General features: G+C 45.9%; 2 protein-coding genes across 5 annotated transcripts; one reads left to right on the top strand and one right to left on the bottom strand.

Annotated features, from left to right (window-relative positions):
* LOC142212662 (fibulin-7-like) lies at positions 1-6,968 on the top strand. Of its 2 annotated transcripts, none has more exons than XM_075280641.1 (8): positions 1-83; positions 782-892; positions 1,341-1,491; positions 1,576-1,746; positions 5,145-5,264; positions 5,697-5,834; positions 5,906-6,044; positions 6,515-6,968. In XM_075280641.1, exons 2-8 carry the CDS (start codon positions 830-832, stop codon positions 6,873-6,875), a joined length of 1,143 nt encoding a protein of 380 aa, XP_075136742.1. In that variant the 5' UTR covers positions 1-83; positions 782-829; the 3' UTR covers positions 6,876-6,968. The 2 variants fall into 2 exon arrangements, with proteins under 2 accessions (XP_075136742.1, XP_075136741.1); XM_075280640.1 differs by having other exon boundaries at positions 51-83; positions 744-892.
* Positions 6,969-8,313: 1,345 nt separating this feature from the next.
* PDPR (pyruvate dehydrogenase phosphatase regulatory subunit) lies at positions 8,314-19,540 on the bottom strand. 3 transcript variants are annotated; one of them, XM_075282186.1, is made up of 18 exons: positions 19,450-19,540; positions 18,894-19,145; positions 17,851-17,984; positions 14,193-14,274; positions 13,962-14,125; positions 13,722-13,843; positions 13,235-13,352; positions 12,796-12,945; positions 12,454-12,646; positions 12,251-12,375; positions 11,990-12,145; positions 11,755-11,888; positions 11,228-11,376; positions 10,681-10,793; positions 10,498-10,592; positions 10,318-10,407; positions 9,945-10,127; positions 8,314-9,524 (listed from the first exon to the last, which is right to left on the bottom strand). In XM_075282186.1, exons 2-18 carry the CDS (start codon positions 19,106-19,108, stop codon positions 9,153-9,155), a joined length of 2,595 nt encoding a protein of 864 aa, XP_075138287.1. In that variant the 5' UTR covers positions 19,109-19,145; positions 19,450-19,540; the 3' UTR covers positions 8,314-9,152. The 3 variants fall into 3 exon arrangements, with proteins under 3 accessions (XP_075138287.1, XP_075138285.1, XP_075138286.1); XM_075282184.1 differs by having other exon boundaries at positions 19,332-19,531; XM_075282185.1 differs by having other exon boundaries at positions 19,411-19,531.
* Between the last annotated feature and the right edge of the window lie 3,183 nt (positions 19,541-22,723).

Raw genomic sequence — 22,723 nt, 5'->3', positions numbered from 1 at the left:
TGTAGAGGTAATGTGTCTTTAGTAGCGCACACTAAATCCTATTCCCTCCAACAGCATCACATCTCTTTGGAGACTCCTGGACGGTGAGTGTCTGCTGCTAAATTGTTCAGGAATTGGGCCCCAAGTATATTGGCAGGTGGGGGCTGACTTAGTTTCATACAAATGTCTATTTTATATTAACGTTTCTATTTTCTTTCTCTCGCTTGTATTGTGGTAACGTATTACATTGCTTTTACAGACATTGGGCCAAATTTATTAAACAAAAATATGTCAGTTTTCTGGTGTAAAGAGGCGCATTTTTGCTGCACTAATGTTTTTGCACCAAAAAATTCACCACTATTGAGAAAAGCGACTGGCGTAGATTTCACTTCTGGTGTACAGAACCTCCCATGGTGCACCGGAATTATGAAGAGGTTCTGGCAGTTTCATGATTCTAGCTGACGTGACGTCAGAGCATTGATCTTAATAATCCCCCCCACACATATACTGTCAATGCTCACTGTCAATTAGGGCTCACAATCTAAATTTCCTATCAGCATGTCTTTGGGACGTGGGAGGAAATCCATGCCGCCATGCTGTGCTTTTAAAGGTGACGCAAATGTAATATAACAGAGATACAGTTTGTGGGAACTTTGCTTTCCATCTGAGGTGCCAACTCCATGCATGATCTCATAAACATGCAGATGGTAGAGGTATGCTTCTATTATAAGATCCCATCCATTGTGTCATTACCCATCATGTAGGATGTGCAAGTTGTGAGGCGTCTGCTATCCGTCTCCAGTACTACAGGAAAACATCTGAAATCTGATTTTCGAATTGTACAGACACAATGTTGAAGACTGTTCTCCTTCTGAGTGTTTCCCTCCATCTACTGGGTGACTGTGAGGGGCAGGTGAGTACTCAGGAGACACGTAAAAAATGGGAAAGCTACTTAAGAGTTGTGGGTTGGGGGATTGGCAGAGGTGAAACTGTAGCTCCCGTGCAAAATTTCTAATGGGGCCCTAATATACCTTGTGCTGTTTAGAATAGTTGTATATTTTAAGGGGTAGATGGACCTTTGGGGCTTCCTCAGGATCCAGAGCCCAGTAGCAACTGCTACCTCTGCACCCTATAGCTACACCCCTGGGGAGGTAAGTTATCAGTGTAAGTTATTTTGCCCCTCATTTCTAATCCGAAGAGCTCACAAAGAAAAAAAAAATCTCCTTATCTCACACACCATATATTGCTCCTATCATCATTGTCACCCATGGCTCACAAATCAAGGGCCAAGTTTCCAAGAAATGTTATGATTTGGGCGTATGGATAAATCAGGTAATACATTCAATGTTCTGTATCCCCAGGCCTGTCCTGATCAGCGTGAGGCTCTCAGAATCCTCCGCCAGGTTCAGAAGTTGCTTACTGACCATGAGGCCTCGTATCTGCGGGGCATAAGGACACTTGGCAGAAGACTCAACCAGCTGAGGTTGCAGCTGCAGAAACAAGAAGATAAAGGTGGGTGTAGAACTCCCCTTCTTAACCCCCATTGTCTATCAGACTGCTAATTCTTTTTTTCACTATGGTTTTATCATATCACAGATTCCTGTCCACAGTTAAAACCACCACGTCATGGTCGAATACTAGGCAAAAAGCTGAAGGTGGGCCATGAGCTGCATTTCCTATGTGACCCAAGCTACCAGCTGACTGGCTCTGAATCCAGAACCTGCATGGACAACCAGACTTGGAGTGGGCAGCCTGCTGTCTGCAGCGGTATCAACTGAGGACTGTGGAGGGATTGAGTGTACCCAGACCAAGATCTGCCCATGTCAGCTCAGTGTATCTGTAGACAAAGGGGTAGCAGATGCTGCGGAGTAGATATGCACATATTTGCCATCAGGCAATTTTTGTAAAAAAAAAATCTAGAAAACCCCTATAGGCTAAGGCCCCACATTGTGGAAACGCAGAGTGTTTTGTTGCAGTTTGTGATGCAGATTGACAAAGTCAAGAGTTGCTTGAAAAGGAGTGAAAAATATAAAGGAAGCTCTTAGACAATTCCCTTCGGTATGGTGGGCTCAAAAAATCTGCAAAAAAAAAAAGCTGCGCTTTCACATTGTGGAACCTCATACTTAAGTATGTAAGAAAGTAGTTTTACCAGCAAAGATGATACAAGGAGATCACAGGAGCTTACAGTCTACAGCACGGAGGGTTGTGTTTTATCTGAAAGATGTATGCAACATAGAGTGAGAGTAAGAATGAAGTGAAAGTCATGGCACATTTTAGGCTTAAAGAGGATAAGCCATCAGTCTACTAAAAGTCCTTGACTTTGTCACAGAAAGAGTAAGAATCAGTGGTGGTTGAATTTAAAAGTCCTTGACGTACATCATCTGCAAGATACTGAGCAATGAGAGTTTTGGTTATCCAAATCTACTCAGCCTCTCCAAAGATATAAGCCCTATTAGTGTTGATACAAATTGGGGTCTTCTAGCCAAGTGAGCCCTGTCTACTGCTGCATGCCACAGTTTTTTCACCTAAATATATAACCATAAAGTCCACATCAGGACACTGCACAGAGTGGCTGCAGAGTGTGTTCCATATACCCTCAAGGAGGTAAGACTACAACCTTAAATGTACAGTGTACATAGATTAAACTACATGTGGATTTACACATAAAACAAGGGAGTTGCCCATTCTTCCTCCAGCTAGATGCAAAAGGCGTGCATACCTGTGTGAACTCAGCCTTAATGGTTACAGAGACAAATGTGAGGCAGTCATCTTGGTGGTTGCAAAGTCTACCACTGAAGACACAGCTTATAGTTGTAAACCTCTGATAGAACACAGTCCTTTTATACATAGGATGCCTACATAGTTATCCACAACAAGACTGCTCTTTCACTGGCCATCCACAAGAGAGGGACCTACAGCACAACCATAATGCCCAGACTACTTTACCTCACAGCAGTAACAGTCTCTCAGTGTATCTCTTGCTCAACTCAGCAGGGTTGCACATACAATCCCAACACAGATAAACCACTTTCAGAAGTTAACAGATGTATAACCTGGGCAATATAAACCCAGAACAGGCCCAAATATAATACCCTAGGCACCATAAAATTCACAATGGCAAGGGGGACTGCTAGTCAAGAAGGTAACAAGAGAAAGTGTGTGGGGGGGGGGGGGGGGGACAAGAGGAGAAAAGAAGGCACTGGGAAAAGGGTATGAGGATGGGTAAGAAGAGGAAAAGAGAGGAAGGAGAAACAAAAAAAGGGAAAAGACCAAAGGCTAAGCCCCCAACCTAATGTCTACTGCACACATCCCGCAATGGACCTGACCTGCAGCAAAAATACAGTTGTAAACAGTTGGTTTTCACTGCAGCTTCCAGTTGTAATTCCCAAGCAACTGGGCCCAGGTTTCAAGGTTGAAAACCACAGCCAAACATGTAGCAATAATTGGCACACTGTATATGGATGGAATTTGTTTAACCCCTCTCTGACATATGCTTTACTATTATGGTGGATGATGGGGTTTTAAATATGGCACCTTCTTAAAAGCAGAGTGAACGCCATAATTGTCGGGTCTTCGCTGTTTCATCGTTTGACTCCCTGATGTGACCACTTTCCCCTCTGGTACTTACTTTAACTTTTGTTTTGTAGGACAGGTCCCGCATGGCAAGATTGCAGGAGCTGACCTACTACCATGACAGGCCTGTCATAGTATTGTATCTATTGAGGTTTGACTTCAACAAAACTCAATAGGTACAATACAGTCGTATTGCTCATGGAACAAGTGAACTGTGCAGGTTCTAGCTCCCTGCAGGGCTAAAAAAAAAAAAAAAAAAAAAAAAAACACTTAAAAACAAATTTAATAAATAAAAGTTCAAATCCCCCCTTTCACTAGATTATACTATAAAATACACACATTAGGTACCCCCATGTCTAAAACGGTCAGACCTACAAACCTATACCTAAACCTATAAACATATATTTTTGGCTGCATAGTGAACACTTTAAAGGGATCCTATCTATCAAACACGTTTTTTTCTCCTTAATACGTCGGAACCTTTCAATCCCGTTTTTTGTCAGTATGCAAATGAGTTCTCTCGCAGCACTGGGGGCGTCCCCAATGCTGCGAGAGAACTCTCTCCAGCGCCGCCTCCATCTTTGTCAGCAACGGCCTCTTCATCCTCTTCTTCCGGCACAGGTTTCAGACTTCTAGGCCTCGGGCAGAGCAGACTGCGCATGCCCACAGGCCACGAGAAAGTGGCCACTTACACAGTATTGTAAGCGGCCATCTTTTCGTGGCCTGTGGGCATGCACAGTCTGCAGCTAAGTAGCAGGACCGAACTGTGCTAGGAGGACACCAGAGCAATTGAGACAGAAGAGTATGTACGTATGTATGTTTTATTTATTTATATTTTTTTTTATTTTCTTTCACCTCTCCTAATTAATTAATAAAATAAATAAATAAAATTTAGGCTGAAAAAGGGAGCAGTACGGGAGAAATCCATGCGGTATAGAGAGAAGGAGGAAAGTAAGAGATGAAAAGTAGAGAAGTGAGGAGAAATAGGAGTCTGTAGAGGTGGTTGCAGTTGCTGAGTGGTATATGTTGAGGGTATGTATGAGCAGATACAGGTAAGGAGACAGAACATGGTCAGTGTTTGGCTATAAATCTCATGTCTGTGTGGAAGGATTTACCGTAATGTGGGGAATAGATGATGAACCGATTCATTTTGTCTGTTGTGTATAAAGTGCAGAAGTTGAGGAGCTGATGATCAATCTAGATAAAAGGAACAGAGTCTGAATCAGAAGGGAGCGTTAAATGTGTAGAGAACTATAGGTATTAAAATGATGTCATCACAGTGGGCGGAGCTAGTTTATTGGGCAGGTAATTAGATCAAAATTAAGCTGTATAGAAATCCTGTATTGTTTGATGTCCTCAGCAGTGAGTTGGTCTGGTCAATGTAAATACTGGGGCTTCCTCTAAACTAGTGGCCCCAACTACCTAGAAGATCTAACTCTCATTGTAGGTTGATTCCATTGTTACAATCAAGGAATCCCAAAAGAGACCCCCATTCTCAATATTACTGTATGTCTTTCAGATGAGATTAGTAGCTAGGTGGAGTGTCAGTAGCAGGGATGTTTCATCTACCCGTGTAATTTTCCTGTCCATAGAGCTTACATCTGTGACCAACACCTCATCCCTGCGTCCAGCCAAATGTTCCACCTCCCAGGGAGTTCAGCACTGTGCCTGTGAACCTGGATATGTCATCCAAAGCGGAGGCCTCTGTCAGGGTAACTGCTCCCGTCTGATTTGTCTCAGTGTATTATAGAGATGATCAATAGTCAACCAAAAATAAATACACATAGCCACAAAAACCAGAAATTTCATTGATCCTGAATGATCGTTGTGTAATGATTCTATAATGGTCAATGACATCACATTCTGGGTGAAAACCATATTATTATCGCTTATCAAAACACTTTCGGATTTCTGCTTACCGTCAGTGAGTGAGACAATCATTGTTTACACCCAGAGGCTGAAGACCTTATACCATTGAAGATCATTGCTTACAATTTGTTACACTATATCCAACTTTGACAATCTAGTGTGAGCTGAACACGACAAAAGCGCAAATATTTCTACTGTATATTAATGTATTGAAAAACTATCAGGACCGAAGAAGGTCCTCTATTTCTGTATTCTGTCTTTTCCTTCTCCCACAGATATCGATGAATGTGGTTTGTACCAAGGAAAAGCAGGCTCAAAGATCTGTGTGCATGAATGTGTGAACACACCTGGGTCATACCACTGTGTCTGCCCACAGGGTTATCTTTTGGATTCGCAACAGAACAGTTGTAAAGGTAAGATGGTCAGTATAATGCATGTTGTTCTCTGTGCACAGCTACTGTCACTGGATTCTTCTCTTCTCCAGATGTAGATGAATGTGTCTCCAATCATTCAGCTTGTTCTGGAGGTGAACAATGTGTTAATCATTATGGAGGCTTCACCTGTGTCCGACCTGAGTGTCCAAAACCCAAGATGAACGTGACATACGTCAAAGTCTCCAGTCAGTGAGTATGGGTAGAAATGAACTAGCTATGATGTCCTCTTTGTGTATGTGATGACAGATCTCTGTTCCACCTATGCCAGTACCTATGCATGAAGGGGCTCTCCAGGTGCTGTAGTCCCATGTAAATCCAATCGCCCTTTTAGCTACACCAGGGTTATGAGGATGATATAAATGAGCTACTGGTGTTGTATAAAGTTAATGATGAGGTGGGACATTCAGTACTGAATGTTATCATTTTGCATTAGTTCTTAAGGTTTTCCTAGAACTTAGGTATTGATAACAGTAGTATGCATAAAACAAAGGTGGGGCTTCACAAGTCAGTGATGTCACATTCATCAAATATACTAAGAATATGAATTGGTGGAGGTGGTGCAAGATCCTCCTTAATTGCCCTGGGCCAGAGTGACTATAGCTTTTTACATGCCAATGTGTGGTGCAGTTTGATCACTTCTCCCTCCTTTCTCTATGCAGCCAGTGTGAGCGGACACCATGTTCCTTGGGAAGCAGCAGCTGCCTGGACGCCCCCCACTCCATCTCTTTCCACTACATCCCTTTGCAGTCCCATTTGTCTGTGCCCAGAGTTTTGTTCACCATGACCGCTCCACGCTCCCAAGGAGACAGCCAGCGCTTTACACTAATAAAGGGCAAAGGTCATCGTGGTTTGGAAGTACGACAAGCCGGCAGGCACAGGGGAGAACTCCTCCTCACTAAGTCAGTGAGCGGCCCAGCAGAACTAAAAGTGGATGTAGAGATGGCTGAGATGTCACCGCAAGGGTTGCTGGGGAGACATATATTCACTGTCACACTATTTGTGTCACAGTACATGTTCTAACTACACATGAAGGTTAACTTACACATTTCTGCATATGCACTTAGATAACCATGAAAGAATTAATCTGCACAGAGCAGGGCAACTGTTTAGAAAGAGTTATCACTTCATAATGCTGCTTATTTTCTTTGCTGATTTTATAGGTGTGTAAAATAAACATGCTTCCTCTGCAGAGGACCTGGCAAGTGGATGTTGGAGCTTCTGACGCTAGTTTGTCTGCATATGAGGGCCTTAGTAGAGGCATAGCTTATAAGGTCCACAGTGATTGGAAGAGGGGTGCTGAAATCACTCCAGGGTAATGTAAGGACAGGGCTACAGCACAGGAGGCAACTGACAAAGGACAGTTTGTGAACAGTAATTTGTCAGGTAAACAGATCCAGGGATGGTAGAGTCCAGGAATTACATATTCTCCATGAACCTGTAGCCACAGCACAAAATAGGATCCAGACCCAGAAAAGAACACAGGGGAAGTGTATGCCCAGAGACCCGGCTACCAGACACCGACAGATTGCAGACCACATTTGGGAAGGAACAAGATCCTGTACATGAAGCTCTATCATTGTGTTATAAAACTTAACAGTTTTACAGAAAGATAAACTAAAATAGACTAGACAGTCTTAAACTGCACCAGATTCTACAAAGTGTCTAATGCGGTTTGAAAATCTGGTGTACCTTTGGAATGTCTAGTTCTAACTTGTTCATGTTTTACCGTTTAGGGGGCGTTCACACTACCGTTGGTATCCGACTGCAGTGTCCATTGCTACTGTCTGTTCAAGATTTTAGCAACAGACACTAGCTGTGTCTGTTACAATTTCCATTCATTTCAATGAGATTTCATCTGTTGTCCGTTTGTGTCCTTAAGGGTCCGTTAACAACCATGTCCGTTTTTTCAAGCGGACAGAGAAATCACACATGCAGGTTTTTTTGTCTGCTTGAAAAAACGGACAGAAAGTGTCTTTTTTTTTTTTTAAACATTGAGGTCTATGGGCAACGAACATATAACAGACAGCAACTAATGGCCATCAGTTACAGTCCGTTATTTTCTGTACATGCTCAGAAAGCATAAAACAGAAAAAAAAACCAAAAACGGACAGTATAAAAAAACAGACACTAACTGATATTAATGTGTCCGTTTTTTTTTTTAACTGATCCATTAAATGGATCAGTTAAAAAAAACGGATACATAAGGGGGCGTTCACACTACCGTCTGTGTCCGACAGGTAGTGTCCGCTCCTAGTGTCCGTTCAAAATCTCGCATGGACATTAGAAGCGGACACTAGCTGTGTCCGTGACACTTGTCATTTATTTAAATGGCGATCGGGTGCGTTCTTTTGCACTCTGTGCCCTTCCTTCACTGTCCGCTTGTAAAGATGTCAGACTTTTCAAGCGGACAGAAAAACCCGACATGTATCTAAATTGGTATCTAAAGAGAAGCATCAGCCGCAGATAAACACTTGTTTATTGTCAGCTCCTGTATATACAAGAACAGTAAAAATGATATAAACATTGCAGAGTATTTGATAGGGAAGGACTGGCACTCCTGAAGTTACAGACCCCATCTCCTCTTATGGTCAGAGTACCCCCCCTTCCTGTATTGATAAAAATGAAGTATCCAGGACATGAGCATTCAGCACAAATCTGTCACACAGGTTATGAGGCATCACCCAGGATGGGGTTAGTGCTCTCCGGTCCCAGATCAATGTCCAGGTATTAAAGTGCATTTGTCTGTGCTTCATCTCGCATGGTATTGGAGCCATTACAGAGGAACTGTAATGGTTTCAACAACTGGCAAGACAGGACCCGTGCAAATACATGGGAACTTCAGAATAAAAGAGACGCTGCAAGTTGTAAAAACAGATAAAAACCAAGAGATCATATGGAGATCTTAGGACTGGAGGTCAACCTACCATAGCCACTAGATGTCACTGAGTCTATGACATATGATAACTATAATGGATTCTTCCACAGATAGTCTGAAGAAATAAAGGGACATAACACAACAGTAGGGGGGCATCTTCCCTCGAATGCGCTTGGTCATAAACCATTGCACTGTCAGATTTGTGGTGCAGCTGAATGACCCCTATGTCATTTATTCCTCCCCCCAGATTGCATATAGAGATCATTAAGTATAGGCTTAGCAAAAGTGCCCCTGAGGGCAGCACACCAGAACTTTGTTATTCGGACCTCTGTATCTCCCCTCACTCTCCCTAGGTCACAGTGCAAGGTCCCCTGCATGACCATGGCATTAACCCTTTTAGTGTCCTTCAGCACATCTTATCCTCAATACCCCATCTCCATGTCTTCCTTCCTGCGTCTCTGGGTAAACAAAGAGCTGAAAGGGTATAGTTTGGCTTTGGCCTGGAACCTTTGGCCGGCTATCTCTATTTCATACTCTCCTCGGTTGATAAACTCTGGGGTGACTGGGTTAGGGCTGTGGATGAACCCCAGACACACATGTCTCCCCAATGTGTAGCTATAGGCACTACTGGTTGTCTTGCCCACATGCTCTCCATTTCGGTAAATTGGCTCCCCCCACCAGGGCCACAAGTCCAGATCTGTGTCATGATCCTCCAAGATAAACATTGTGAATCGCTTAAATATGCCCTCTTCACGTTGACGCAACAATGCATCTCGGCCAATGAAGTCATAGCCCTGGGGAACAGAAACAAACAGTGGTTAGACTGAAAAAATCTATAAGATGTATGCCACAATTGGAAACATGCTGTAATAGTACAAAGAAACAATTCTTCGGTTGAGATTTTAATGCATTTTACTTGTTTTTTAAAGCAGTTAAAGGAACAAAGTCACTCGAGTGTCCACTTTATATACAGTTCTTTTACCTGAGATTTTCAATAGAGAAACGAATATGCACAAAATCACAGCATAAAAAAAAAAAAGTACAGCACTTATACTTCATGTGACTATAGCCCCAGCCAATGACTAAGGAGGAGGGGAGCAGAGTCTACAGTAAATGCAAATATTATAGGGTCTGACATAATAACAGTAGTGATGGAAGGAGACAACGTGTCATGCTATTGCACAAATCTGTTCACCATATAAATAATTGTCTACCTTGTCCAACTTGACCCGGAACTCCCGTCCACATTCGAGTGGAGTGGTGAATGGGTCCAGATCCTGGCCCCAAAAGGCAAAGAACTTCTCGATGCGCAGACTCCGCAGGGCATAATAACCAGCGTTACGAATTCCATATTTCTGACCCACACTCATGATCTCATTGTAGACGTGTAGTGCATACTGCAGGAGTATCATAGGGCAAATATCAAAACAGTCACTCTATGCAATTGGTCTTAAAATTTGAACAATATGGGAAGAGTTTATTAAGACTGGTGTGCCATTATGATTCAAATATAGGTACATTTTTGGCTATTTTCTAGGCACAAACCATTATGTAAATCTAGGTCACTGACTGTTTTATGTAACTCACCTCAATAGGAATGTAGAGGGTAAAGCCTGGCTCTCCAGTGTGTGTCATACTCATTACCCGGATTCCATTGGCATATCCCACACTCATCTCCTGCACAGAAAGGGTGCACATATAGAAAAGATTAGGATGTACACTGGGGTCTCATTGTGCTAAGCAGGAAAAGCACTGTGTGGTTCTAACCTTGCAGAATAGTGATGGGAAGTGGTCTGGGGTCATTGGGGCATAGGACAGCTCTGAGAGAACATCCATAGCACGTGGACCAATCAAGTTTAAAGCTGAAAAACAAACAAACAAAAAAAATCTAATCTGAAACCAGTAACCACAGAGCAGGAGGTGGAGCCCAGCAGGTTGATCTTTACTCACCTGTATATTTCCAGGTCACATCTTCAAGAAACAAGTCACTGTTACTTGGCAAATGCTGCTTTAGCCATGACCAGCAATGCACCTGCTGGTCTGTGGGAGAGATCATAAAAAAGCTGCAAAATGATACAAGAAGGGTTAATGTTCTGACCAATAAGACAAGACACTTTGACCTTAAAGCTGTGGGACCACCATTCTTTACAGAAATGAATCACTCACTAGCTCACTGCTACACCCCAACTATTGAACTCAGAGCACTGATAAGAGCTGTGGAATCCTGTGGCTTTTCACCAACCATCACACATACAAGGGGGTCACTGGCAAGAACAGCACTGTAAGCGTCTGGCAGGCCTTATATCTCTTTCTCCAAAGAAATAAAGTGCATGTTATAGGAGATTTGAGGAGATCACACCTATATATCATGACAGGGGCTAGTTCTTGTATGTTATGGCTTGTTCTCTATTTGTGTGATGCTTCTGGTACAAGTGTCCATAATCCACTTGAGCCCCCAGCTGCAGTATAACAATTCTACCCTTGTCCAGCTGTGTACCTGCGTTTCTGGAGCCGCACCACGCTGCAGTCATTTTCATATCCTCCACGCTCATTCAGCATTCCGGTGTGGACAATGTGCCCCACAGGAACATCCACGTCATTGGAAAGAAGATACTGGAGGGTGTCCAGAGCCTGATCCCCTGGAGACTACAAGAGAAGGAATATTAGGGGACCACAAGTTATGCATGCCACAAGCTAAAAACACTGACTCATATTTACTATTGTGGCTATGAATAGACACTGGAGTTAAGGTGATGCATCTAAGCGCCTCCAGTTTACAGTAAAATTTTCCGACTTGCTAGAAACGCGGACATGGCTTCTCTGAAGACCCCATAACTTAATTGGACCAAAACTGTGTCATAAAATTCAGGCTTATAATACGCCAATTGAAATAAGGTATAAACAACATCCAGTATGAGCATGTACACTGGAGTTGGAGGTGAGAGAGTAAAAAGGTGTCCAGGGAAATATGACCAAAACCATAGTCCAGATAAACAAAGCAAGTAGGATTCTGAGGGCACTCACGCTGATCTCAAACTTGGTGAAGGATGACATGTCTATGACACACACAGCCTCTTTACAGCACTTTACTTCAGAGCCCACAATATCAAACCAATCTGGTTTATAGAAGGTTTTACTCTGGTCTAGAGACAGCAGATCTGTGGAAGAAAACAGCAGTGTTACAAGATCAAAGATCTGTCCATAAAAAATAAAAAAATTATATGGCATTTTACAATCCCAGACTCCGAATTTTACAGACCTTTCCCAGGGGGTACAAAGTACTTGGCCCTCTCAAATCCATGCTTCTCCATCCATCGTGCCCCTTGAGCATCAAGTCGATCATAGAGAGGGGATGTGCGCAGCTGTCGCCCAGTTTGGAAATCCCAACGTGGCACTTTCAGGTCATAAATCAAAGCTGCATAAGCCAAGAGCAGAGGATATGTTGATTGTTTTTACCAATACAAATGGTAAAGGATCCTACAAGTCTATGTCCTATCCATAATCACTGCCCAGTACTCACGCATGACCTCCATCACCCTGTGCCGCAAAAAAGTTCTACTGCTCTGTAAAGCCCCAAAGCGCTTGATGTCCAGGGGCCACACATTATCTTGTGGGTAACCATAGACCATCCATTCTGCAAGGAACCTGAGTGAAGAAGAGAAGATGACAGTCTCAGCGTGTGTAAAGTGGTTAATGAAGGAGTTGAATATTAGGGGCACTTACTTTCCAGCCCCACCTCCAAGGGAACATCCTTGGGAGTTCATTCCAGCAAGGGTAAAGTATCTCAAAAGGGTTGGGCTCTCTCCCATCACACAACGCATGTCTGGAGTAAAGGATTCTGGGCAATTCACAAGACGCAGGATTTCCAAAGCCTCTAAGGATGGCATCCGGCGCAGCAAAGCACTTAGTAGAGGTTCTGTAGTAAAAACCACAACATCAGCCCAAAAATCTACAGCAAGTATCAGACTCATTTCCCAACACCCCCCATGTCTCTTATAAGGGCAGAGATATTTATTTAGGGACACACAATTTCAGAGGGATTGGTCACATTTTTATGTACTTTACCAAAGTGATCCCAGTCCTCCTGCAGGTTCTGGATTTCCAGTTGATTACGGCCCTCTGTAAAGATGGGTTTTGGATTTTTTTCAAAGCCTCCAGACAGAATACCACCTTGCCAGTTGCGGATGTAAATCCTTCCATCAGGGTCTACAACATCTAATGACAGAAAAGGAAGATGACGTAAAAAAAAAGAAAAAAAAAGAAAAAAAAAAAAAAAGAACTAGCGCCATATTAGATCTAATGCTGCCAAAATACCATGGATAATGATTTATACCAGAAGAGACTGGTAGCATGAACTTTCTATCCATAGGACTTAACTTGTGCGTTACTGGTGTGATCCTGGGACAGCAGGACCCAGAAAACAACCACTGACAGGGAACATAGCTTATACAGCAACAAGAAGAACTGAGTAACATACAGATGGGGTAAGGGGCTGACCACGTACTTGGAGTGTTATCCTGCAGTGGTGTGCGGAGTGGGCGAGTCAGGAGGTAAAAGTGCTCACAAGCATGAAGTGGGATACTGACCGGTTCTTCATTAGACAGACCAAGCTCATAAGCCCACTGCAGGAGAAGCATATATATACTTATTCAGCATCACAATAGCGTACCTAGCAGTGGTCTCCAGGGGTTTTTCAGATGTTGCAAAACTACAACCATCCTCTGACAGCCTGCTGGGAGATTTACTTTGCAACAGCTGGACAGGCTTAAGTTGACCACATTGCCACCTTGCAAAACTGTTGCACACACTGTTCTTTCAGAGGATGCTGGGAGTTGTAGTTTGCAACCAATCCAGCGCCAAAGATTGAAGACCAATGCTGTAAAAAGTCAGATATGTTCTGTAATATTTTCTTTGATCAATATGGAGGACAGGGTGAACATAGGTATAATCCTGATATTTGTTTCTGTACAGGGAACTATGGCTCCTATTACCTGGCCTGCACAATTCACAAAATACTCGCACTCGATCTGCCCCCGGTCAGTGTCCACGCCGCTGACACAACCCCGTTCTACTAGTACATGGTTGACAGCCGTGTGCTCATGGACCTGAACACCTGCAGAAAAGACAGGGAATGTGTGATTATTATTCACTGAACAATTTCTTAGCTGCCGATACTCCAATATAAACCCCTCAGTACAGTCACTTCCCCAGACCATCTGCTATGCTCTCACCTTTACTCTGTGCTGCAGTAACCAGAGCCAGAGTTATATCCGCTGTAGAGACCACTGCATCCTCAGGCACATACATTGCTCCAACCAGATCATGAATGTTAATGAGGGGGTGGAGCTCTCTAACTTGCTTAGGTGTAATGATCTCACATGGAATGCTCTTCATTCTATGAATCAAAATAAAGGGTTAATCTCTGCCCCACTGAAGTTACCAATCTCTATGCCAATTCTCACCTTAACCGTGATACCATTCGCCTCAGAGATATAAGCCGATCCTGAGTCTGAGCCAGTAAGATGGATCCTGTCCTCTTGTAACCTGCAAAATACATGCTGAGCTGTTGGAGAATCACATACCTCACACTAGCCCTACTATTAGTGGGGGGCTGTAACAACATCTTCTTACACAAGAACTGCCCACCGCATGCATGACCCTTCAGGATTTTTATCCAGCATATATAGATTCCCAAATGGTAAAACTTTCCTTGCTACCATGTGGAATTTAATTTTAAAGAGGACCTTTCACCATATCCGGGCACAGGCAGTTCTATATACTGCCAGAAAGCTGACAGTGCGCTGAATTCAGCGCACTGTCGGCTTTCCCGATCTGTGCCCGGTGTAAAGAGCTTACGGCCCGGTACCGTAGCTCTTCTATGGTCAGAAGGGCGTTTCTGACCATTAGCCAGAGACGTCCTTCTGCCTCGCGGCGCCAATCGCGCTGTGCTGTGGAGCCGGGAGGAACGCCCCCTCCCTCTGCTCACACAGCTCGTCCGTAGACTAGCATTATCAGGAGCGGGAGGGGGCGTTCCTCCCGGCTCCACAGCACAGCGCGATTGGCGCCGCGAGGCAGAAGGACGTCTCTGGCTAATGGTCAGAAACGCCCTTCTGACTGTAAAGCGCTACGGTACCGGGACTGATAGCGCTTTACACCGGGCACGGATCGGGAAAGCCGACAGTGCGCTGAATTCATTTTCCAGTGGCCTGTGCGCCTGCGCAGTCTGCTCTGCCCAAGACCCGAGGCCTAGAAGTTACGAGCCTGCGCCAGAAGAAGAGGCTGAAGATGACGCTGCTGAAGAAGAGGAGGTGGCGCTGGAAACACTTCTCTGGCAACGGTGGGAACGCCCCAATCGCTGCGAGAGAACTCATTTGCATACCGGTAAAAGCAGGTATTTCTAAGGAACGGCGCAGTGGAGACCTCGTCTAAAGGTAAGAGACGAATAGCCTTTCTAAAGGCTATTCCGATGTCTTATCCACAAAAAAAAGGTTTTAATGGTAGAATCCCTTTAATGTAAAAAGATGCTGAGTTTTTATGAATATTGTTTCATTTCTATCTGGTATCTATATGAAGAAAAAAAAATTAGAGAAGCATTGTAGGGAAAGGTAGGGGGTGTATTCTTAGACGATGCAGAGAGTAACCAAAAGAAAAAACCCACAAGAAAAGAAGCTTCCATGTGATGAGTTAACACTTTCAGTTCCTCTGTCCATCACAAGGGAACAAAACTAACCGGATACTAAGTCACATGTACAATGAACAGCGGGCTACATCAGATAACTGTGCAGAACCTGGAGTTAGGCTACTTCACAAAATAATAAAAGAAACCTGCATGGCTAAGCATTTTATATTTTTTTTGCCATTGGTGTTTTTATTCACATATCATTGTTCCTGTATTTTTTCCAAAAAACCCATGTATGTAGGGTTATTCACAATTTACAACTTACTGACTAACCCACAGTTAGCTGCAGTCCCTTTATAGTGGGCATGGGAGCGGAGCTGCGGTACGAATGCCCCGCCATTACACAGGCTACAGAGCCAATTGCCCTGTTGTATGTATAGTATGGGCATCAGAAACAACCATGGGCTGGCTGTTTATGGTCTATACTAAGGATAAAATATTAAAACACTTTTTAAAAACACTCAAAACCAGAAAGTGTGGAAGTTGTGGAATATCTTTTACTTTAATTATTAGAGATGAGCGAGTACTGTTCGGATCAGCCGATCCGAACAGCACGCACGCATTGAAATGAATGGAAGCACCTGGTACTTCCGCTTTGACGCCGGCTGGCCGCTTAACCCCTTGCGTGCCGGCTACGTCCATTCATTTCAATGCGTGCGTGCTGTTCGGATCGGCTGATCCGAACAGTACTCGCTCATCTCAATTATTTGTCTTTTCTTTTTTTCGGATCTTGTTTTATACTCCCTTTCCTGGAGCTCCTTCTCCACCTCTGAGACCTTATCCTTTTTTTGTGCTCAATATTACAATTCCACTGTTTTATTGTGAACGTTACAATTCCCCAGTTTATTGTGTATTTTGTTGCTGTTTCCCACCCTCCCTGCCTTCTTGTCTCTCTCCTCTTGACAGAGCAAGTTAGGTTTTCCTTTTTGTTGTAGAACCAAATAAAACCTTTTTGGATGTAAAAAACACTAAGGGGGCGTTCATACTACCATTGGTGTCCGCTCGGCAGTGTCCGTGGCGATTGTCTGTACAAGATTTTAGCAATGGACAATAGCTGGTCCGTTTGCAATTTCCATTCATTTCAATGGGATTTTATCTTGTGTCCTTTAGCGTCCGTTTACAACCATGTCCGTTTTTTCAAGCGGACAAAAAAGATCCTACATGCAAGTGTCTTTTTTTTTCTTTTAAATTAACATTGAGGTCTATGAGCAACAGACATATAATGGACAGTAACTGATAGCCATCAGTTACTGTCCGTTATGATAGGTGTCCGTTTTTTGTGTTTTTTAAACAGACATTTTCTCAACAGACACCAATGGTAGTTTGAACCCTACCTCAAATATCCCCCACTTGTGTCAAACCAGCCTAAAGAAACAATGAGTGGTGGGATATTTCAGCTCTGAAGCAGCAGAATTATAAGATCTGCTCTAGGGTATAAGTGGTGTATTAGACCTGTGGACAAACATATCACTTTTTGCTTGCCAGTATCGGCCTATTAGGCCCCATCCACACAGGGGCTTCCCGCGTCAGAATCGGGACCAAAATCCGCCATTCTGTGCCCCGTGTGAACGGGGCCTTATACTGGCTGATGCAAATTACATGGGGGAGGATAATATGTAGCAGAGTAATGTGCTGCAGATAAACATTAAAAAAAATAAATAAAACAAAACACAAATTAACCATCGACAAAGAATATGGTTGTCGATGTATTTTTTTTATTCTTACCATTGTGGAGGAATGTCTAATGTTTTGATTGTTATTTATAATAATTGTACAGGTCATTTTTGATCAGATACATTCAGGTTTTTTGGTATTTTTATATTTTCAGATGCCGACTTCCATACCTGTATAACACAGTGCTCATTGAGCTTTGTATACAGCGATCAGGAAGTTAGAGATGGCAATGAACCCTTTTATTTTGGTCAGGATTTTTAGGTCGTATCCACCTCAAAATCCTGAACAAAAGGACGGCTCCCATTGAAATCAATGGGAGTCGATCAGCTGTTTTTTTCAGGAGCCATTTGTTCCGGCTCCCGGAAAAAAGAACGGACATGCTCATTCTTCAGGTGGAGTTGCCGCGCAAATCCGCCTGAAGACACTCCCTCCTCTTGACTAGGCCCATTCATTGCGGCCTAATCTGGAGCGGAGTATGTGACTGGATGCTGGTGTGCTGCACCGGCATCCAGTTGCAGCTACCCGTATTTGATGCATATAGTCAATGGGTGGTCAGCAAGAGAAAGCACCAGCAGCACTAAGTGCATCTACGCTACAGGCAGAAAAATGTGTGGCAACACCCTTAGATGAGATAATTATAGGAACAAGAATTTCTATGGACACTTGTCTCAGGTAAGTGTCCCAATATTTTTTTAATGTAACTAGGCCTTTATTGATTGTACACTGCTGTCTATAGGACGCCACTTCTTCATAGGGTAAACACTTGCCTGTGGGGACCCCAGTCTCTGCTTCCAGTTGCTGATAAAGTTTGTTTGAGTAATCAGCAATTTCCGTCTCTATGGAAATATGTTTGACTGTGCTCACTACACCTGCACAGAACCGTGTTGAGCCAGCAGCTAACCTGTAGGAAACAGGGAAATTGTAAATGTTACAGACTCACTCAATAATGTCACTGCTCAGAAGGAAAAAACAAAAGGGAGATCAGAACAGAAAACACCTGGTGGGGAGTTGATGAAAACAGATATAAATTTATGATCTTGAATAGAGCCTGTACCATGCACCAGAGCTGGACTCCCTATTCATCTGCAGTAACTATATTACATTAGTTATAGTATATTGATTGTAAGTTACAAGCTGCATAGACACACTATTCTGCTGGTGGAGTCACTGAGTACCTACATCACATTGCTTATCCCGTATTGAGTCCTGGGTTACAGTATTTATTCTACACCATAGTTGCACTCGCTATTCTTATCCCACACTGATTCTTGAGTTACACGCTGCAGGGTCATGTCATGCATGTACAAAGACTTCCCTGTTCCTGGAGATTCACTCTGCATATAATATGTAATGGACCCCCATAAATTAGCTGTATGAAGCAGCAGCAATCTCTATTCACAAGACATGACACCACGTTCATAGGTCACATGGCCTGACTGCAGCTCAGTCCTATTCAAGTGAGTGAGCTGAGGTGCAATACCAAGTACAGAGCTGTGCTTGGCAAGTGCTGAAGGGGCTGCAGCGCCCTCCCAAACACGGCAGTCTCTTCAGTTTCTTAACCGGGAAATAGGGTGTCTGATCCCTGCCGAACTATCATTAATGATGTATCCTAAGGAAACGTCACCAATTTTAGGCTAAGGCCCCACTTTGCAGAAACGCACTGGGAGAAAAAAGTAGATTTGCAGAAAAACTGTTGAAGAGCTGGGAAAACAATTCATTTCTGCAGCGTTTTGCCATGTGTGGCCTTAGCCTTAAAGTTTTTTGTTTTTTAACTCTCACTTGCCTTGTTTGTGACATACCGAACACTCACCTTCCCTGCTCCAACAATACGATATCATGCCATCCCAGCTTAGTGAGGTGATAAGCCACAGATGCCCCCATTATCCCACCTCCACAAATGACCACCTGAGCACGAGGAGGCAAAGGCTGCGCTTCCGTGGAGGCTGCTCTCTGTGGGGGACAAAGACACCGCCAGCCACGCCATTTTATGTGGCCCCAGACATCAGATATTCGCCGGAGTTGCATCCTGGCGAGGGCAGGAGATAGATGCTGGCAGTGTGTTCTGCAGTGAAAGAAAAGGAACCGTAAGAGCCTGGTAAGCAGTGGCAGACCCACACATACATTACAGTGGACTCTACAACATCGTGACAGCCCTGGTAATGGTAGCCATGATGACAGCTGGGCCCTGGACACTATAGGAAGATTACACAAGAGGCTCTGCCTCAGGACACAGAGGGTTAGTACACACACAGTAGAGGTCAGGTCAGTAGGGGGCACTGGACTCTCTGGGCTATGAAGCCGCCGGACACATCCTGTCCATCACCCACCACGCTCCCCACACTGGCCTCGGCAGAGACACCTCTGACCTCTTCGCTTCCGGTTTATCTCTCACTTATAGAACCGAGCTGACCCCCGGGGAAACACGTCCAGTCGTATGACGCCATGGCGCAAGCCGCACCCACTCAGCCAATCAAAGCGCGCGTTCCGGGACCGCCCCACTGCTCTGTTTGGGAGACGCACATGGTCGCTGAGCAACCAATCAGCAATCTGAAGGCGTTAAGGTCAACGGCCAATCGCAACATAGGGGCCCGGCCTAGTGGAGTGCAAGGTCTGGGGACGAGTCTAGGAGTGGGGGCTAGTTGTCATAGGAAATCAGAGGCTGATGCAGGTGCTATGCAGGGACCCGGCCTAGTGGAGTGCAAGGTCTGGGGACGAGTCTAGGAGTGGGGGCTAATTGTCATAGGAAATCAGAGGCTGATGCAGGTGCTGTGCAGGGGCCCGGCCTAGTGGAGTGCAAGGTCTGGGGACGAGTCTAGGAGTGGGGGCTAGTTGTCATAGGAAATCAGAGGCTGCTGCAGGTGCTGTGCAGGGGCCCGGCCTAGTGGAGTGCAAGGTCTGGGGACGAGTCTAGGAGTGGGGGCTAGTTGTCATAGGAAATCAGAGGCTGATGCAGGTGCTATGCAGGGACCCGGCCTAGTGGAGTGCAAGGTCTGGGGACGAGTCTAGGAGTGGGGGCTAATTGTCATAGGAAATCAGAGGCTGATGCAGGTGCTGTGCAGGGGCCCGGCCTAGTGGAGTGCAAGGTCTGGGGACGAGTCTAGGAGTGGGGGCTAGTTGTCATAGGAAATCAGAGGCTGCTGCAGGTGCTGTGCAGGGGCCCGGCCTAGTGGAGTGCAAGGTCTGGTGACGAGTCTAGGAGTGGGGGCTAGTTCTCCTAGGAAATCAGAGGCTGCTGCAGGTGCTGTGCAGGGGCCCGGCCTAGTGGAGTGCAAGGTCTGGGGACGAGTCTAGGAGTGGGGGCTAGTTGTCATAGGAAATCAGAGAATGCTGCAGGGACCCGGCCTATTGGAGTGCAAGGTCTGGGGACGAGTCTAGGAGTGGGGGCTAGTTGTCATAGGAAATCAGAGGCAGGTGCTGTGCAGGGGCCCGGCCTAGTGGAGTGCAAGGTCTGGTGACGAGTCTAGGAGTGGGGGCTAGTTCTCCTAGGAAATCAGAGGCTGCTGCAGGTGCTGTGCAGGGGCCCGGCCTAGTGGAGTGCAAGGTCTGGGGACGAGTCTAGGAGTGGGGGCTAGTTGTCATAGGAAATCAGAGAATGCTGCAGGGACCCGGCCTATTGGAGTGCAAGGTCTGGGGACGAGTCTAGGAGTGGGGGCTAGTTGTCATAGGAAATCAGAGGCTGCTGCAGGTGCTGTGCAGGGGCCCGGCCTAGTGGAGTGCAAGGTCTGGGGACGAGTCTAGGAGTGGGGGCTAGTTCTCCTAGGAAATCAGAGGCTGCTGCAGCTGTTATGCAGGGGCTCGGCCTAGTGGAGTGCAAGGTCTGGGGGGACGAGTCTAGGAGGGGTGAGGAGGCTAGTTCTCCTAGGAAATCAGAGAATGCTGCAGGGACCCGGCCTATTGGAGTGCAAGGTCTGGGGACGAGTCTAGGAGGGGTGAGGAGGCTAGTTCTCCTAGGAAATCAGAGAATGCTGCAGGGACCCGGCCTATTGGAGTGCAAGGTCTGGGGACGAGTCTAGGAGTGGGGGCTAGTTGTCATAGGAAATCAGAGGCTACTGCAGGTGCTGTGCAGGGGCCCGGCCTAGTGGAGTGCAAGGTCTGGGGACGAGTCTAGGAGTGGGGGCTAGTTGTCATAGGAAATCAGAGGCTGCTGCAGGTGCTGTGCAGGGGCCCGGCCTAGTGGAGTGCAAGGTCTGGGGACGAGTCTAGGAGTGGGGGCTAGTTCTCCTAGGAAATCAGAGGCTGCTGCAGCTGTTATGCAGGGGCTCGGCCTAGTGGAGTGCAAGGTCTGGGGACGAGTCTAGGAGGGGTGAGGAGGCTAGTTCTCCTAGGAAATCAGAGAATGCTGCAGGGACCCGGCCTATTGGAGTGCAAGGTCTGGGGACGAGTCTAGGAGTGGGGGCTAATTGTCATAGGAAATCAGAGGCTGCTGCAGGTGCTGTGCAGGGGCCCGGCCTAGTGGAGTGCAAGGTCTGGGGACGAGTCTAGGAGTGGGGGCTAGTTCTCCTAGGAAATCAGAGGCTGCTGCAGCTGTTATGCAGGGGCTCGGCCTAGTGGAGTGCAAGGTCTGGGGACGAGTCTAGGAGGGGTGAGGAGGCTAGTTCTCCTAGGAAATCAGAGAATGCTGCAGGGACCCGGCCTATTGGAGTGCAAGGTCTGGGGACGAGTCTAGGAGTGGGGGCTAGTTGTCATAGGAAATCAGAGGCTGCTGCAGGTGCTGTGCAGGGGCCCGGCCTAGTGGAGTGCAAGGTCTGGGGACGAGTCTAGGAGTGGGGGCTAGTTCTCCTAGGAAATCAGAGGCTGCTGCAGCTGTTATGCAGGGGCTCGGCCTAGTGGAGTGCAAGGTCTGGGGGGACGAGTCTAGGAGGGGTGAGGAGGCTAGTTCTCCTAGGAAATCAGAGAATGCTGCAGGGACCCGGCCTATTGGAGTGCAAGGTCTGGGGACGAGTCTAGGAGGGGTGAGGAGGCTAGTTCTCCTAGGAAATCAGAGAATGCTGCAGGGACCCGGCCTATTGGAGTGCAAGGTCTGGGGACGAGTCTAGGAGTGGGGGCTAGTTCTCCTAGGAAATCAGAGGCTGCTGCAGGTGCTGTGCAGGGGCCCGGCCTAGTGGAGTGCAAGGTCTGGGGACGAGTCTAGGAGTGGGGGCTAGTTGTCATAGGAAATCAGAGAATGCTGCAGGGACCCGGCCTATTGGAGTGCAAGGTCTGGGGACGAGTCTAGGAGTGGGGGCTAGTTGTCATAGGAAATCAGAGGCTGCTGCAGGTGCTGTGCAGGGGCCCGGCCTAGTGGAGTGCAAGGTCTGGGGACGAGTCTAGGAGTGGGGGCTAGTTCTCCTAGGAAATCAGAGGCTGCTGCAGCTGTTATGCAGGGGCTCGGCCTAGTGGAGTGCAAGGTCTGGGGGGACGAGTCTAGGAGGGGTGAGGAGGCTAGTTCTCCTAGGAAATCAGAGAATGCTGCAGGGACCCGGCCTATTGGAGTGCAAGGTCTGGGGACGAGTCTAGGAGGGGTGAGGAGGCTAGTTCTCCTAGGAAATCAGAGAATGCTGCAGGGACCCGGCCTATTGGAGTGCAAGGTCTGGGGACGAGTCTAGGAGTGGGGGCTAGTTGTCATAGGAAATCAGAGGCTACTGCAGGTGCTGTGCAGGG

This window comes from Leptodactylus fuscus, chromosome 7, assembly GCF_031893055.1.
Source record: "Leptodactylus fuscus isolate aLepFus1 chromosome 7, aLepFus1.hap2, whole genome shotgun sequence".
NCBI classification, from domain to species: Eukaryota; Metazoa; Chordata; class Amphibia; order Anura; family Leptodactylidae; genus Leptodactylus; species Leptodactylus fuscus.
Note: the sequence above shows the minus strand (reverse complement) of the source record. Positions and strands in the feature narration are given on the sequence as shown.

What these genes read in the sequence shown, in the direction of transcription:
- LOC142212662 (XM_075280641.1), top strand. Translation starts at nt 830, where the DNA reads ATGTTGAAGACTGTTCTCCTTCTGAGTGTTTCCCTCCATCTACTGGGT. An exon ending in GCAGCCTGCTGTCTGCAGCG is followed by an intron (nt 1,747 to 5,144) that starts GTATCAACTGAG and finishes TCCTGTCCATAG; the next exon opens with AGCTTACATCTGTGACCAAC. An exon ending in GCAACAGAACAGTTGTAAAG is followed by an intron (nt 5,835 to 5,905) that starts GTAAGATGGTCA and finishes TCTCTTCTCCAG; the next exon opens with ATGTAGATGAATGTGTCTCC.
- PDPR (XM_075282186.1), bottom strand. Translation starts at nt 19,108, where the DNA reads ATGCAACTCCGGCGAATATCTGATGTCTGGGGCCACATAAAATGGCGT. An exon ending in TACTGCAGCACAGAGTAAAG is followed by an intron (nt 13,844 to 13,961) that starts GTGAGAGCATAG and finishes TCTTTTCTGCAG; the next exon opens with GTGTTCAGGTCCATGAGCAC. An exon ending in TGTGACCTGGAAATATACAG is followed by an intron (nt 10,593 to 10,680) that starts GTGAGTAAAGAT and finishes TTTGTTTTTCAG; the next exon opens with CTTTAAACTTGATTGGTCCA.